General features: G+C 52.3%; 1 protein-coding gene across 3 annotated transcripts in view; it reads left to right on the forward strand.

Annotated features, from left to right (window-relative positions):
• The window catches only part of TSPAN33 (tetraspanin 33), a 24,001-nt gene continuing 8,058 nt past the window's right edge, over positions 1–15,943 (forward strand). For 2 of the 3 annotated variants that reach the window (XM_002712036.6, XM_008258217.5), the window contains exon 1: positions 4–353. In XM_002712036.6, coding sequence (XP_002712082.1) covers positions 252–353 — 102 coding nt within the window. In that variant the 5' untranslated portion in view covers positions 4–251. Of the gene's footprint in view, positions 354–15,943 lie in introns of all 3 variants that reach the window. The other variant, XM_008258219.5, reaches the window with a different exon arrangement.

Raw genomic sequence — 15,943 nt, forward strand, 5'->3', positions numbered from 1 at the left:
TGGGAGCCGGGCGGGCCGGGCTGGTCCTGCGCGGCGGTGGAGTCTCGGTCGCGCACGCTGCCCGCTGCGGCTCCGGCGACTCCCGGCGGCTTCCGAGGCGGCCCCGACGCTCGGCTCGTGCGCCTCCCGCCGCCGCGCCACTGCACCGCCGCTCGGGCTCCCGCCGCGGCGCGGCTCATGCCCCCGGGCACGGAGCGCGCAGGTGGGCCGGCGGCCGCTGGGAGATAGGCCCCCCGGGGCGGCGGCGGACCATGGCGCGCAGACCCGCGGCGCCGGCCGCCTACGGGGAGGAGTTCTCCTTCGTCAGCCCGCTGGTGAAATACCTGCTCTTCTTCTTCAACATGCTCTTCTGGGTGAGTCGAGGGTCGTGGGGGCTGTCGGGCTGCAGGGTCCCCCGGAGGGCGGCGGGGGCGGCCCGGGATGCGCGGCGCGCGGCGAGCCAGGTGAGCGGCGCTGCCTAGTTTTCGGGGCTGACGACACTTGGCTGGGGGGGTGGGGGGTGTTCGCCTGGGGAGGACACCGTGGTGGCGCCGGGTCTGGAAGGGGCGTCGGAGGAGGGCTGTGCAAGGGCTTCGGTGAAGACTTATGGGTATTCTCGGGTGTCGGGTGAGGGTCCGTGCCAGGCCGAAAAGGAGGGCTTGGGGGAGGAGCAGGTTTTCCGGTCAGCGCCAGGGAGACCCACTGGCACATTCACGACTGGGGGGACTTCCAGGCCTGGGGGCTGAAAGGCCCCGCCAGCAGAGAAAGAAGAAGAAGAGAGGAAAAATCCCAAACCTTCCCTCTGGTTTTCCTCCGAAAGCACGGGCTCAGGGCTTCAGCTTTCCCTTTGCAGCCTCTGGGCACCCCCACCTCCGAGGCCAAGGAGACGCAGGAATGGCCCCCAGACCCGGATACCGCCCCCATGCCCGCACTGCTCCAAACTTCGCTCTATCTTTCTTAGGACCACCCTCCACCCTGGAGCCTGGCAGCTTTCGGGCGATGGGCTGGACGGCGGGGGGTCCTGTCAGAATTTTCTGCTTGGTGGTGAAAAAGTGGGAAAAGTACGGGCTTGCAGCCCTGGGCATCTGGCGTCTCATTCGCACTCTGCCATTAACTGTTGAATGACTGATGGAGGAAATAGGTCCCTGACCGTAGGCCTTGGTTACCTCTGCTGTAAAACCATACCTGGTGTGATCCCGGATGCAGAAATATCGTGAAAGGCTAGCTTGATCCTGTTTCATGGCTGCAGAGTCCCCGGGCGCCTGGGGAAAGAGACCGCAGGGAGGTCCCTCCCCCACGCCCCCATGTCTCTGCCTGCGCCCTGCGTGCCAGCGCTGCTGCTGTGGGAGCCGCTGTCCTTGGCGGGCTCAGTCTGAGACCTCTGCTTCAGATTTGCAGGAGGGAGGAATTGTGAGTCTAAAACAGGTTTCCTAGGAGAGGGGGCAGACCAGACATCTAAGGCAGTCGCTGGAAAGGTTTCACAGGGCCCGTGGTGTGAAATGCAGGCACAAAGTACCTAAGTGCCAGCCTGTTGGGACAAATGAGAGGAGCCCCAGAGGATGCTGGTGACAGCTCACTCCCAGCCATGCTGCTCCTGGGAGAGAGGAAGTTTGGGCTCCTGTCAAATTCTCAGTTTTTGAATTGGAAAAAGATTTTCAGCAGGCATCTTGTGCAGCATTCCCAACGTGTGTTCGAGAAGGCTCAAGCAAAAGATGTGAGATGTTTTATCCAAGACCCAACAGCTGGTTAGCAGGCTTGGCCTGCTGACTTTTCTACTGAGGCCCCGTGCCTCCAGGGGAAGTCCTTGACCTTGATGGTTGCCACCGTAGCTGGCGGTATTTGCAGTTAACCAGTCAACCCAAGTTCCTGTGGGCTAGCAGGAGGTTAAGGAAGAACAGAAGAAAATCCCTCACCACCCCTCTGCCGGGCGGGGATGTGCCAAGGGGAACTCCCCATCTCGGGGCAAGTACCAGTGAAGCTGCCCACATGTGCTCACATGTGCCTAGGCCAGTGCACTAGGCTAGTGACGCACAGCCCTCAGAGCCAGCGCTGACATCCTGGGAACCTCACTTGGGTCCCAGGTCTAGTTACCCGTGTCTCCTCGGGAGCCATTAGCCCCTCTCTCTTATCTCTGCTCCCCAGTGGCAGCAGCTGGGTGCATCTATTAGACTTGGATTATGCTCACTTTCTTGGACTTGCCCACCCCACCCTAGCCACTTTAATTAGATAAATAACCTCGGGAGGTCACAGCCAAGAAGAGGGTTGGCTCCCTAGACCCATTTACATTGGCAGCAACGCTTCCTTCAAGGTCAGAGGACCTGGCTAGCCAAGCTGGCACCTCTCCAAATTAGAGTAGCGCCCCTTCTTGGCCCTGCTGCAGACTCGAGTCAGGGTCGGAGGCTCTGGAAACAGCACCGAGAAGGACAGGAGGACTGGGTTCTTTCTGGGTGACTCCCAGCTCATGTCCCTGTCTCTCTGTCCTTAATCTCTGTCCCCTAATGGAGACGTTTTTCTGCCTCTGTGAACTACTTAAAGGTAAATGGATCACTCTGGGGACTTTCTTCCTTCGAGACTTGGGGTTGGATCCAAGGATGAATTTTTCTGTGTTCCGGTCTCTCTGGGACATTGCCGTTCCTAGGGCACTGTACTGGACAGGCATTACTGAGTCACTTCTCCCACGCACTGAGAGCCACGGAGTTACACTCCACACACAGGCAGCTGAAAGTCTAGGGGCCATCTTTCTTCCTGCCCGCCCTTCAGGGACTAAGTACTGTGCACACTTCCGCCATCCTAATCAAATTCCCCTCCTCTGCCCAGAAGCACCCGTGGATGGAGCCGTGGGCCTGCACCTTGGTGGGCAGTGTACATTTCCTGGCCCGCTGCTGCTGCTTCTGCTGGGGTTGCTGCGTGTGTGGGGGTGGGAGGCGGGAAGGGTTGTATCTGCACTGAGAACACGTTGGGAAGGTGGCCAGCGTGCTCTGGGCTCAGGCTCAGCGGTGGAGGTGGAAGTAGGTTGCTCTGGGATTCCCGACTCCAGCTCCTGGGGCGTTTGGGGTCTGACTCAGAATGCGGCTGGCTCCTTTGGGACCAGGACCAACGCCTCCAATGCATGTTTCAAATCTCACTTCCCCTCTGGCCTGGGAGTTCCAGTTTTCTCCCCAGAATTATCTTGCTGGGTTGCTGATCATTGAGATCCCACGACCTGGAGTAGTTGCTCCAGGATTCTGTGAGTTGTATGTAAATCTTTGGATCTTAGGGGATGGCATTGTGGCACCAGCATCTCATATGGGAGTGCCGATTCGAGTCCCAGCTGCTCCACTCCAGATCCAGCTTCCCACTACTGTGCCCAGGGAGACCCGGATGCAGTTCCAGTCTCCCAGCCTCTGGCTTTAGCCTGATGCAGCCCTGGTGGCGGCCATGGCAGGGGAGGGAACCAGTAGATGGAAAAGCCCTCTCTCTGTGTCACTCTGCCTTTCAAATAAATAAATAATAAAAGTTTTAATTAAAAAAATGTTTCGGTTAAGAAGTAGCTGCCTTTCCTCACCTGCTTTATCAGCTGTGGGCACACGTTGTCAGGCATATTATCAGCGCTGCCCACAGCAGCCACCTCCTTCCTGGCTGGTCCTTCTCACGGAGGACAGCAGCCAGCAGCTAAATGGGCAGAACCCAGAAGCTCGGACCTTCAGCTCCTGTGGCTCAGCCCAGGCTTCCTTGGTGGCCGTGGCTCAGGGCTCCCGTGACACCTCATGTGTACTCTGATGGTCCCTTCTCTGTGCTGCAGTTAGTGTTTACTTTTATCTGTCTTCCCTCTGCACTTGAGGCTGCTAAGGCTGGAAGCTGCCTTCTTCACTTCTGGGTTCTCAGGGCTTAGCTATGTGTGGCAGGCCGTGGGCTTGTTGAGTGTTTATTAAATGGCGAGTGAGAGAGCAAACCATACAGGACAGAAGCACGGTACACTTTCTCTGTCCGTGGTGGACAGGCCTTCAAGCATCTTCGGTGGTGAGGGGCCCAGCTGTGTCCTCCTCTGCCGGTCCTCCTGTGGCCTGACGCCCCGCCCTCAGCCAGACCAGGAAAACTGCAGCTGTCCCCTCCAGCCTTGCTTGGGGCCGGCATAATTACTCTTTTAAAATTAATTAATTAATTTGAAATTCAGAGTTACACAAAGAGAAGGAGAGGTGGGGCGGGGTTGGGGGAGAGAAAGAGGTCTTCCATCCACTGATTCACTCCCCAGATGGCCACAATCCGAAGCCAGGAGCTTCCTCTGGGTCTCCCACGTGGGTGCAGGGGCCCGAGGACTTGGGCCATCTTGCACTGCTTTCCCAGGCCACAGCAGGGAGCTGGATGGGAAGTGGAGCAGCTGGGACTTAAACTGGTGCCCATATGGGATAGTGGCACTGTAGGCGGTGACTTTACCCACTATGCCACAGCACCAGCCCTCGTAATTACTCTCAACAGCATCTGGAGGTTTTCACTTCCAGGGCAACATATGTGGACTCCTGTCCAGTTCCTCCTTAGGCCAGTCTGCACCACTGGTGAGGCCTCTTTAAGACATGTAGTGTCTTAGCCAGGACCATTGGGTGGGAATCTCCAGGGTCCTCAGAACCATTCCAGACCAGCTTCAGGTCCCTCTCCAGTAACCTGGCTCCGAAGCCGTGAGGGGGTTACCAGACATCAAGCCTTATGGAAGATCCCCCTGAGTGGCAAAGGCCTTTCTGTCTCCAGCCTTCCACCCTCACCACGCACACACACACACGCGACACACACCCTCACACACGCACACACTTCCAGCGATGCCAGGAAGCCGAGGCCACCTCCTCCATCTTCTCCCCTCCCTTCCTCGTAGGCCAGGCCGGCTTCAGTGGGTGAAGCAGTCGATTACTTTTATAAAAACAACAAAAAAACCCTGAAACACCAAAAACGAAGATGAGAACCTTTGCTATGCAGGTCGCATGCATGCCTTCTGAACTCCCCTGGTCTCTCTGTTTGCCTTGTACCAGGCAGGAAACCGTGGACTTCAAGCAGCCTTTAAAAAGAATAAAGGCAGACACAGAGCTTGCTCGGTCTTGGCGGCAGGCTGTGTCGGGCTGGTCACTCCAGGGCTGTGTGTTTGAATGTTTATCCTACTGGGAGCCCTGGGGACCTCCTTTCCTTGCTCATGACCTTGGAAGACACTCAAGAGTTGGTTCCAGGCCTTGGCAAGGAAAGGGCCCCGTGGACTCCTCCATCCAGTGGGACCATACTATCCAGTCCAGAGGGAGAAGGCGGAGCCCGTGTCATGTAGACAAACCCAGACAGGGCAGTGCCAAGGTGGCCACAGATCTTGGGTGCTGAGAGGGTCCTGTGTTAGGTCCAGCAGGCTGTGCCACCTCTGACTTCATCCAGAAATAAGGATAGAAAGGACTGAGAAATTGGAGGTGCAGCCCCTCCCTCCCCACCTCCCCCTGAGTAGGACTGGGGTTTTGATCCCCACACAGAGAATTGTTCTACCCTCAGTTGCCCCCAACCATCGCCTCTAGGGAAGAGGGAAGGAGACTTAGAGGGTGGGGAGCAGGTGCCGAGACACTAGTTCCACCTGCTCCTTGCACGCTGGACTTGAGAACATGGAGACAGACAAGGTCACGGCTTTCTCAAGAAGGCAGGCCTATGTGGCTGTGCTGGGACTTCCCCATCCCGAGACCACCCCCCACCCCAGATGCGTCCCGGGTTCCGCTGGCACCCAGTCACCTCCCTGTGCCGTCTTCCACCCCCTGCCTGAGCTCCACCTGGTTTGGAGATGGCCGGCTGCTTCCCACCTCACCTGGTGGTCCAGGTGAGCACCCGGGGCCCTGGGCTTGCTGGGACCTGGAGGTCCCGAGGCTTTGAGGACGTTCGGACATCTGGTCCCGCTTCAGCCAATCACTAACCAGGTGAGCTGGGGGCAGTCATTGGAAGGGCTGCTCTGAACACAGGTGTTGTACATGGAGGCACTGGTGCCCTCTGGGGGTTGTGGTCGGAATTGAATGAGCTGGCGGGTCTGGCACTCCACACGACTACTGCTGTGGTTGGAGCTGTCTCCTGGAGGCCACCTGCTGTGGGTGGGCTTGGAGTGCTTGGATAAGCACTTCTCCAGGGAGCAGGAAAAGAGGAGCAAAGCGATGGGGCCCGAGCCTAGCAGAGCGTCAGCTTTGAGCCTGAACCACTTTGTTCACATTCCCACTGTTAGCTAGGAGGAGGTCATTGATGATGCCTTTCTAGGCTACAGAGAAGCTTCCTAGATAGCCTCGGATCAGAGCCCAGCGGTTATCCCAAGAGCCTTCCCCAGGTGTACCCCTCAGGGCTTGTCACACCGCCTCGTCCTAAGGTGTGGCCTGGGAGAAGTGGGTTGGACTGCAGCCATCCTGTTGCAGCTCGAGAGCCAGGAGAGCAGCCCCCAGTCAGAGCCTCCACGCAGGGCCCTGTATCCACTCCTCTCTCGGAGCTGATGGCCCCAAAGGGTGTCCTAGGGCTGGAAGGGCCCGTCCTCAGACCATCAATCACCGCTATCTTTTCCAGTTTGTGAGAAAAAGGATGTCAAGGGGCCTGCTCTGTGGCTTAGCAGGGTAAGCATCTGCCTGTGGAGCGGGCATCCCATGTGGCTGCTGGTTCGAGTCTTGGCTGTTCCACTTCTGATCCAGCTCCATGCTAGTGGCCTGAGAAAGCAGCAGAAGAGGGCCCAAGTGCTTGGACTCCTGTACCTACATGGGAGAACTGGAAGAAGCTCCTGGCTCCTGGCTTTGGATCGGCTCAGCTCCAGCCATTGTGGCCATTTGGGGAGTGAACCAGCAGATGGAAGACCTCTCCTTCTGTCTGACTGTAACTATGCCTCTCAAGTAAATAAATCAATTGTTAAGATTTATTTATTTATTTGAAAGTCAGAGTTACACAGAGAGAGGAGAGGCAGAGAGAGAGAGAGAGAGAGAGAGAGAGAGGTCTTCCATCCTCTAGTTTGCTCCCCAATTGACCACAATGGCCAGAGCTGCACCGATCTGAAGCCAGGAGCCAGGAACTTCTTCCGGATCTCCCACATGGGTACAGGGGCCCAAGGGATTGGGCCATCTCCTACTGCTTTCCCAGGCCATAGCAGAGAGCTGGTTTGGAAGTGGAGCAGCCGAGTCTCAAACCAGCGCCTATATGGGATGCTGACGCTTCAGGCCAGGGCATTAACCTGCTGTGCCACAGCGCCAGCCCCAAATAAATAAATCTTTAAAAAGGAGGGAGGGTCACCAGTGTTGTGGCATAGAGGGTAAAGCTGCCACCTAACAGTGCTGGCATCCCATGTGGGTGCTGGTTTGTGTACCAGCTGCTCCTTGGGCCCCTGAACCTATGTGGGAGACCCAGGAAAGTTTCTGGCTTCAGATCAGCCCAGCTCCATTGGCCATTGCAGCCATCTGGGGAGTGAACCAGAGGATAGAAGACTCTCTCTCTCTACCTCTGCCTCTCTGTAACTCTGCCTTTCAAATAAATAAATAAATCTTAAAAAAAAAAAAAAAAAAAAAAGGAAGTCCAGATACTGGGGAGAGCTTTCTGCATTTTCCTGTTTTCTCTCAAGAACATTTTAGTGCCTGCAGCTAGTTATTTGCCACTAAGAACGGGCAAAAGGGAGGGCAAGTGGGCAACCAGATGTCATGGGGGACTGGGAAGCAGTTTCTTTAGAATACTGCCCGTATTGTTCTATGAGATGCAGAAGCCGGCGCCGCGGCTCACTAGGCTAATCCTCCGCCTAGCGGCGCCGGCACACCGGGTTCTAGTCCCGGTAGGGGCGCCGGATTCTGTCCCGGTTGCCCCTCTTCCAGGCCAGCCCTCTGCTGTGGCCAGGGAGTGCAGTGGAGGATGGCCCAGGTGCTTGGGCCCTGCACCCCATGGGAGACCAGGAAAAGCACCTGGCTCCTGGCTCCTGACATCGGATCAGCGCGGTGCGCCGGCCTCAGCGCGCCGGCCGCGGTGGCCATTGGAGGGTGAACCAATGGCAAAGGAAGACCTTTCTCTCTGTCTCTCTCTCTCACTGTCCACTCTGCCTATCAAAAAAAAAAAAAAAAAAAAAAAAAAAAAAAAAACCTATGAGATGCAGAGACATGCTCTTAGCAGCCACATCATCTGTTAGCAGAATTGTTTCTTATTTCTTTATTTTTTTGTTGCTTGTTTCTATGATTGAAATTAATATGTTGTGCTTCCTCACCGAATACACAGAACACAACAATGTTTGTGTTACAGATTCCTGTCAAAAATGCGCAAGCAGAATCTCACTGTGAGGAAACAGCCAGATCATAATTGAGGGACATTCTGGGAAATAATTGGCCTGGATTTCTCAAAAACATCAATGTCCAAAAAAATGTCAGATGAGTATGAGCAAGGGCTGGGAGGAATCAGAGCCCTCACGCAGTGCTGGCAGGAAGGTGAAACTGCAGCCCCACAAGAAATGAAGCAAAAGTATGAGAAGTGGGGCTGGGGTTGTCGGCAGCTGGTTAAGCCACCGTCTGCAATGCTAGTAACCCATGTGAGTGCCAGTTTGAGTCACGGCTGCTCTGCTTCCAATCCAGCTCCCTGCTAATAGGCCTCGGGAAGCAACAGAGGATGGCCCAAGTCTTTGATTATCTGCACCCATGTGCAGAGAGAGGTCTGCCTGGAGCTCCAGCCTGGTTTCAGCCTAGCCCAGACCCAGCTATTGTGACTAAATGAACCAACCAACAGGTAGAAGATCTCTCTGTACCCCCCCATGACTTTGCCTTTCAAATAAATAAATAAATCTAAAAAAATTTTTAACTGAAGACAGATATTCAAACAAAAACTTGATATTCACAGCAGCCAAAAGGTGGAGACAGCCCACCTGTCCACCTGTGCATGAAGAGAGAAACACGTTGTCTTACGTCCATACAATGGAATACTATTCAGCCACAGAAAGAAATGAAGTGCTGACACGCTACAGCATGGATGGACCTTGAAAATATGATGCTCAGTAAAGAGCCACATGTGTTTGACTCCATCCTTAGGAGATATCCAGAGTAGGAAAGTCCTTAGAGACAGCTTTGTGGCTGCCAGGGGCCGGGGAGAGTGGAGGGAGTGGGGAGACTGCTTCGGGGGTTCTGGGCTGCTGCGTTCGGTGATGTGAAAACTCCTCGGGTTGATAGAAGTGGTGATGATCACCCAGCATCGTAAAAGTACATTAAAATGGTGAACATCATATCAGATGTACTTTTCTAGAAATGTTAGAAAGTTAGTGTCTTGAAAAACCAAAAAGGAAGAAAATTTGAGAGAAGAACAAAAACTAGGAGACTATTGAGGCTAAAGGACAGAGACCCAATCACTCAGTGCAGTGCATGACCTATGATTGGATCCTAGATCAGAAAAGGGGGAGGGGGACTTTCACTGGACATCATGGGGATATTGAGGTAAGTTAGATATGGGCTGTAAATTAGATTGCAGTAATGGTGCATTAAAGTTAAAAGAAGAATTTAATATATCACAATCTATGGTGTATACCAGCAGTTCTGTCACTTCCCAGCACTCTGCCAACTGAACAGCTTCAAGATCCACTGCCTTGATGCCGGCGCTGTGGCACAGCAGGTAAAGCCACGGCCTACAGAGCCGGCATCCTAATGGGGCACCAGCTCAAGTCCTGGCTGCTCCCTGCTAATGTGGCTGGGGAAGCAGCGAAAGATGGCCTAAGTCCTTGGGCCCCTGTACCCTGACTCCTGACTTCTGCCTGGCCCAGCCCCAGTTGTTGCAGCCATCTGGGAAGTAAACCAGTGGATGGGAGATCTCTCTCTGTCTCTCCTTCTCTGTCTTTCTGTAACTCTGCCTTTCAAATAAATAAATAAATCTTAAAAAAAAAATCCACTGCCTTAAGCTTTGGTATGAGTGGGAGGAAATCACCCTATTTAAAGTTTTTACCAGTATTAGCAAATAAACCCCAGATTAAGAAAACTTGATTTGTTTTTTAAAATTTTTATTTAATGAATGCATTTTTACATAGATACAACTTTAGGAATATAGTGGTTCTCCCCCCGCCCCCCCGCTCCCATTCCACCTCCCACTCCCTCTCCCATCTCCTTCTTCATTATGGTTCATTTTTAGTATGACTTTATATACAGAAGACCAACCCTATGCTAATCATAGACTTCAACAATTTGTACCCATGCCCACACACAACATATAGAGTACAGTTTGGGGAGAGAATTTGCAGTTGATTCTCATATTACAATCCAATAAGGACAGAGGTCCTACATGGGGAGCAGGTGCACAGTGACTACTGTTGTTCCTTTAACAGTTAACACTCTTTTTTTATGACATCGGTGATCATCCGAGACTCTTGCCATGGGCTGCCAAGGCTATGGAAGCCTTTTGTGACCACAGACTCCATCGGTATTTGGACACGGCCATAAGCAAAGTGGATATTCTCTCCTCCCTTCAGAGAAGAGTGTCTCCTTCTTTGATGACCCTTTCTTTCCTCTGAGGTCTCACAGAGATCCTCCGTGTAGGATATTTTTTTTTTTGCACAGAGTCTTGTCTTTCCATACCTGAAATGCTCTGGCAGGCCTTTCAGCCCGACCAGGAAGCCTTAAGGGTTGATTCTGAGGTCAGAGTGTTATTTACTGCGAATGTCATTCTAGGAGTCTGCTGTGTGGACTGCTTCCCATGTTGGTCCTTCCTTCCTTTTTAATTCTATTATTTTTACCGGGTACTTATCATCCCTTTTAAACTTAGACCGATCTATCTGTTGCCTTTAACATTTAATATGATCATTTTAACAGTGAAGATGGTGGAAAACCTTATTTAAACCAGAGGTGGGGTCAAGCTGCCACTTGAGATGCCCACATCCCACATCACAGTGCTGATTTGAGTCCCAGCTGCTCTACTTCTGATCCAGCTCCCTGCTAATGCACCTGGGAAGCAGTGGATAGTGACTTAAATTCTAGAGTTCCTGCCACCCATGTGAGAGACCTGGATGGAGTTCCTGGCTCCTGGCTTCAGCCTGACCCAACCCCTGCTATTGCGGCCATTTGGAAAGTGAGCCAACAAATGGAAGATCCATCTCCCTTTGCCTTTCAAATAAATGACAATCTTTTTTTAAAAAAAGAAAATCTGATATGAAAAATGTAGAGGAAACAAACTAGCAAATTGGGAGTGGCTTTTAAAAAAATAGACTTCTATTTCTTAGGGCAGTTTTAGCGTTATGGAGTTTCCATGTACCCCACGCCTCATTACGCATTATTTTTTTTATTTTTTATTTTTATTTTTTTTAGAGGAGCAATTGAGACAGAATCCAGTGCCCCAACCGGGACTAGAACCTGGGGTGCCAGCGCCGCAGGCAGAGGATTAGCCAAGTGAGCCACGGTGCTGGCCCTAGTTATTAACATCTTGCGTTAGCATGAGACGTTTGTCACAGTGAGCGTTATCTGGCCCGCAGGTTACTCCTTATTTTTATTTAATGTTCCTGTTAGCCCTGACAGTTTCTCAGGCTTTCCTTATTTGTGGTGACCTTCAGAGTTTGAGGAGGGCTGCTCCGGTGTTCTGTGGAACTAACCTGGTGTTTTTCTCATGTTTACCCCGGGTTATGGGGTCCAGGAAGGAAGACCTTGGAGGTACAGTGCCACCTTCATCACACGCTGCCTCTCGCACCAGTGATTTCTCAGTGTTGTGCTTGGCGCTGACCCGGTCGCCCAGCTGAGGCTGTGCGAGTCAGGCGTCTGCACTGGCGGCCTCTCTCCCGCCTTACCCGGACTGTGCCCTTTAGAGGGAAGTCATGGCACAGCACACTCCGAAGCAGCGAGGAGTCGTGTCCATCTCCCCAGGGCGGCATGTCTGCATCAGTTGTGCGGAGCCTTCCGCATGGGAGCTTGGCCTCTTTGCCCTCATTAAGTTATAGCAGCACGCACTCACAGATACGTATTTTATACCTCAGATAATAAGTCCACATTTCCTGCTTTATTGTGATGATCACATTGTTCCAGTTTGGGGATGGGGGTTGTGCCACGAGGGGTTAATGCCCCTTGGGATGCCTCGTCCCACGTGACAGTGCCTGGGCTCCAGTCCCAGCTCTGCTGCGGATCCAGCTTCCTGCTCTTGTGCCTGAGGGAGACCTGGCTGGGGCTCCTGGCTCCTGGCTCCTGGCTTCAGCCCAGCCCAGCTCTGGCTGTTGCAGGCTTTTGGGGAGTGAACCGATAATACTCCTCTCTGTTTTTCTTTCTTTCAGACACTCTGCCCTTCAAATAAATAAATAAAATTTTTTTAAAGAAATTATTCCAGTTTTGGCCATTAGCAGCTCTTTCAGTTGGCTCCTGTGTCCCTTTGGCTCACCCGCGTCGGTGCAGTTTTGTTACTGAGCGCTTCCCTACTGTCTGGCACAACAGAATGCTCCAGGCTCATCTTGTAAATTTCCTGCCCTGGTCCATCTTTCCACAGAGCCCGGGGAACACCTGTTTTCATTACAAGAACATAAAGATAAAGGCACTGGTGCATGCAAATTATTTTATATAACTTTATCAACAACTTTTCAGGAACATTCATTTTGCTAGAAACTAGACTCAGGTATTTTTAAAATTGTAGCTTTTAAAAGTTGGCTGCCAGGCTACGGAAAGCCATCGTCAGAAGGGTCGTGTCTTTACCTCCATCCTCATCCTAAAAGGAGGCCATGGTGCTGCTGTGGGTGCCATAGGATTTTGTAGTAAAGACTGATATAGTGGAAAGAGTCCAGAATGGGGCTGAAAATTTGAGTTTAGTCCAGATTTTGCAGCTGCACCCATATGCACTTGGTCACTTGTCACTTCTGCTCTTCTAGCCTCGACTACACAAAGGAATGAGTGACCGAGCCCATTTCTAAAGTTGTATTCAACTCTACAGTGTGGTGCTATTAACAGCAGCAGTACTAACTTTGGCCGTAGCTTTGAGGAATCCGGGGTGGGAGGCAAGGGCAGGGCTGGAGGTCTGAGAGGTCAAGCTGTGAAATGCAGAATCGGAGAGCTCAGGGGAGAGCACCAGAAATATGAAATATTAAAGTCCTGAGCCTGTTTCAATGTAGCCTGCATCTGCTTCTGCAGATGCCTGGCTGATCATGCTTTAGGCTTGTAGCTTCTCAAACTTGGCTGTACATTGGAATCACCTGGAACACATTCAGAACTCTTGTTTCCTGGGTTTTAACACCAGATTAGGGAGAACACTGGTGTACTCTTTAAACGCCATAGCTGGGAGCTGGAAACTCGAGCCAAGTTTCCCACGTGGGCCCAGGAGCCCAATTCCCTGAGCCATCCTGTTGCCTCCCAGGGTCTGCATTGGCAGGAGACCAGAGTCAGGCGTCCAGAGTTTTCAAAGTGTCTTACCTACCACTGAATCCCCAAGAGATTTTTTTTTTTTAAAGACCAGAGTGACAGAAAGGGAGAGACAGAGAGGTCTTGTGATTATATTCCTTCTGCTGGCTCACTCCCTAAATGCCTGCAACACCTGGGGCTGGTCCAGGCCGAATTCCATCCGGACCCAGAACTCCATCCGGGTCTTTCATGTGGATGGTGGGAACTCAAGTACATGGACCATGATCTGCCTCTCAGGCACATTAGCAGGAAGTTTGATCAGAAGCAGAGTAGCCAGGACTAGAATCAGGCATTCCGGTATGGGATGCGGGCATCCCAAGTAGTGGCTTAACCCACTGCCCCACAGTACCTGCCAGGTGATTGTATTGGCAGCCAAGATTGAGAGCCACTGCTTAGGCTACGAATGCTCTTGTCCCTGCTGCCATATAAGCCATGGATTTTAGGTTCTCTCAGTACCTTAGCACCTGATGAAATGGATTTGGATAGTGCATTGGTTTTCCATTGCTGTTACAACAAATTACCCAGGCCTCATGGCTTAAAACAACACAAATTCATTTTTTTACATTTCTGGACACCAGGAGTCCAAAACAGGTCTCACTGGGCTACAGTTAAGGTGTTGGGTGTGTTGCGTTTCTTCTGGGGTCTCTAAGAGAGGACTGCATCCTCACTTGATCCAGCTTTCAGGGGCTGCCCACGTCCTTTAGTTCATGCCAACCTCTGCTTCCATGGTCATGTCTCCATCTCTGATTTTTATTTATTTATTTATTTTATTTATTAATTAATTTTTTTTTTGAGAGGCAGAGTTACAGAGAGAGAGAGAGAGGTCTTCCATCTGCTGGTTCACTCCCCAGATGACCACAATGGCCGGAGCTGGGCTGATCTGAAGCCAGGAGTCAGGAGCTTCTTCTGGGTCTCCCACATGGGTGCAGGGGTCCAAGAACTTTAGCCATCCTCCACTTCTTTCCCAGGCCGTTAGCAGGGAGCTAGATCAGAAATGGAGCAGCCAAGACTCAAACCACCACCCACGTGGGATACAAGTGCTGCAGGCAGTGGTTTTACCCACTATGCCACAGTGCTGGCCTTTTTTTTTTTTTTTCCTTTCTGGTCAAGATTTATTTATTTGAAAGGGAGAGTTACAGAGATAAATCTTCCATCCGCTGCTTCTCTCCCTAAATGGAGCCTCAGTGGCCAGAGCTGGGACAGACTGAAGCCAGGAGCTTCTTCCAGGTCCTGCACATGGCTACAGGGGCCTAAGCACTTGGGCTATCTTCTGCTGCTTTCCCAGGTGCAGTAGCAGGGAATTGGATTGGAAGTAGAGCAACCGGGACTTGAACCGGCACACCCATGTGATATGCTGGCGTCTTAGGCAGCATACCGACTATGCCACAGTGCCGGCCCTCCTCCTTCTCTGATTGTGACCCTCTTGCCTTTTTCTCACAGTTGTGATTACATTTCACAATCCTTCACTAAAATAAACATACCTTTTAAAATTCCATTTTTCCACTTTTTTTTTTTTTTTTTGGAAAGGCAAAGAGAAGGAGAGACAAAGAGAGATCTTCTACCTGCTTGTTCACTCCCCAAATGGCCTCTGTGACCTGGGCGGGGCCAGGTCAAAGCCAGGAGCCAAGAACTCCAAGTCTCCCATGTGAGTGGCAGGGGCCCAAGGACTCAGGCCATCTTCCACTGTTTTCCCAGGTTGCATTCATAGGGAGCTGGAGCAGAGTGGAGCAGCCAAGTCTGAACCTAGTGTTCATGTGGGATGCCAGCCAGCTGGGACTCGAACCAGCGTCCCAACGTGGGATGCTGATATTGCAAGCCTTGGCTTAACCCAGTGCCCCACAACACTGGCCCTTCCACAGACTGTTTAAAGTACTTCATGCATCTTACTAAATTTTTTACATTTGAAAAACAGGAGTCTGGGAACAACAGAAAGCGCAGATACGTATTTTTAAATGAATCAGTAAGATGATATTTAGAATTAGAATTGGATCTGGTGAGTTTCCAAGGGTAGGCAGAGAGGCTCACTCACCTGGCATAGGGCTGGTAGATTAGTCAGCCTTGCATTACTGCTACACAACACCAGGCACAGGCTACTTAGGAAGAAAAGGGAGGCTGGTTTAGTTCACAGTTACAGGTTCAAGGGCACAGTGCCTGCATCAACTGGATTCTGATGAGGGTCCCACGGTGGGTGGTGGGTGGCACTAGCAGCTGTGCGTGTTCAGGCAAGCAGTCACATCTTGAACCAGGAGCAGAGAGGCTGGGTGGGGTCAAACTCAGGCTTTGGTTAACAGTGCTTTCTTGAGAACCACCTTCTGAGGACACACTCCAGTAGCCCTAGGACCTTCCACGGGGCCCCACCTCCCAGAGGCTACACCACCCTCCTGCAGTGTCTCCCTGGGGACCAAGCCAGGGGACAGCTGCATCTCTGTGTGGGGTTTCCCTGCCTCTGCCTGTGCTCCCTGAGCCTGGCTGGCTGTGGGATGAGAAGCCAGCTCGTACCCCCAGCCCCACATGCCACTCAGCAGGCCACTCCCACTCTTCTGGACAGTGTGAAGGCCGGCAGATGGCACTGGCCCCTGAATCAGAGGCAGGGTCAAACGATGGGGGCAGGGAGAGAAGGACGTGCATACAGGCAGAGAAAGGTC

The sequence above is a fragment of the Oryctolagus cuniculus genome, chromosome 3, assembly GCF_051225735.1.
Source record: "Oryctolagus cuniculus isolate XC-2025 breed Fujian yellow rabbit chromosome 3, ASM5122573v1, whole genome shotgun sequence".
NCBI lineage: Eukaryota > Metazoa > Chordata > Mammalia > Lagomorpha > Leporidae > Oryctolagus > Oryctolagus cuniculus.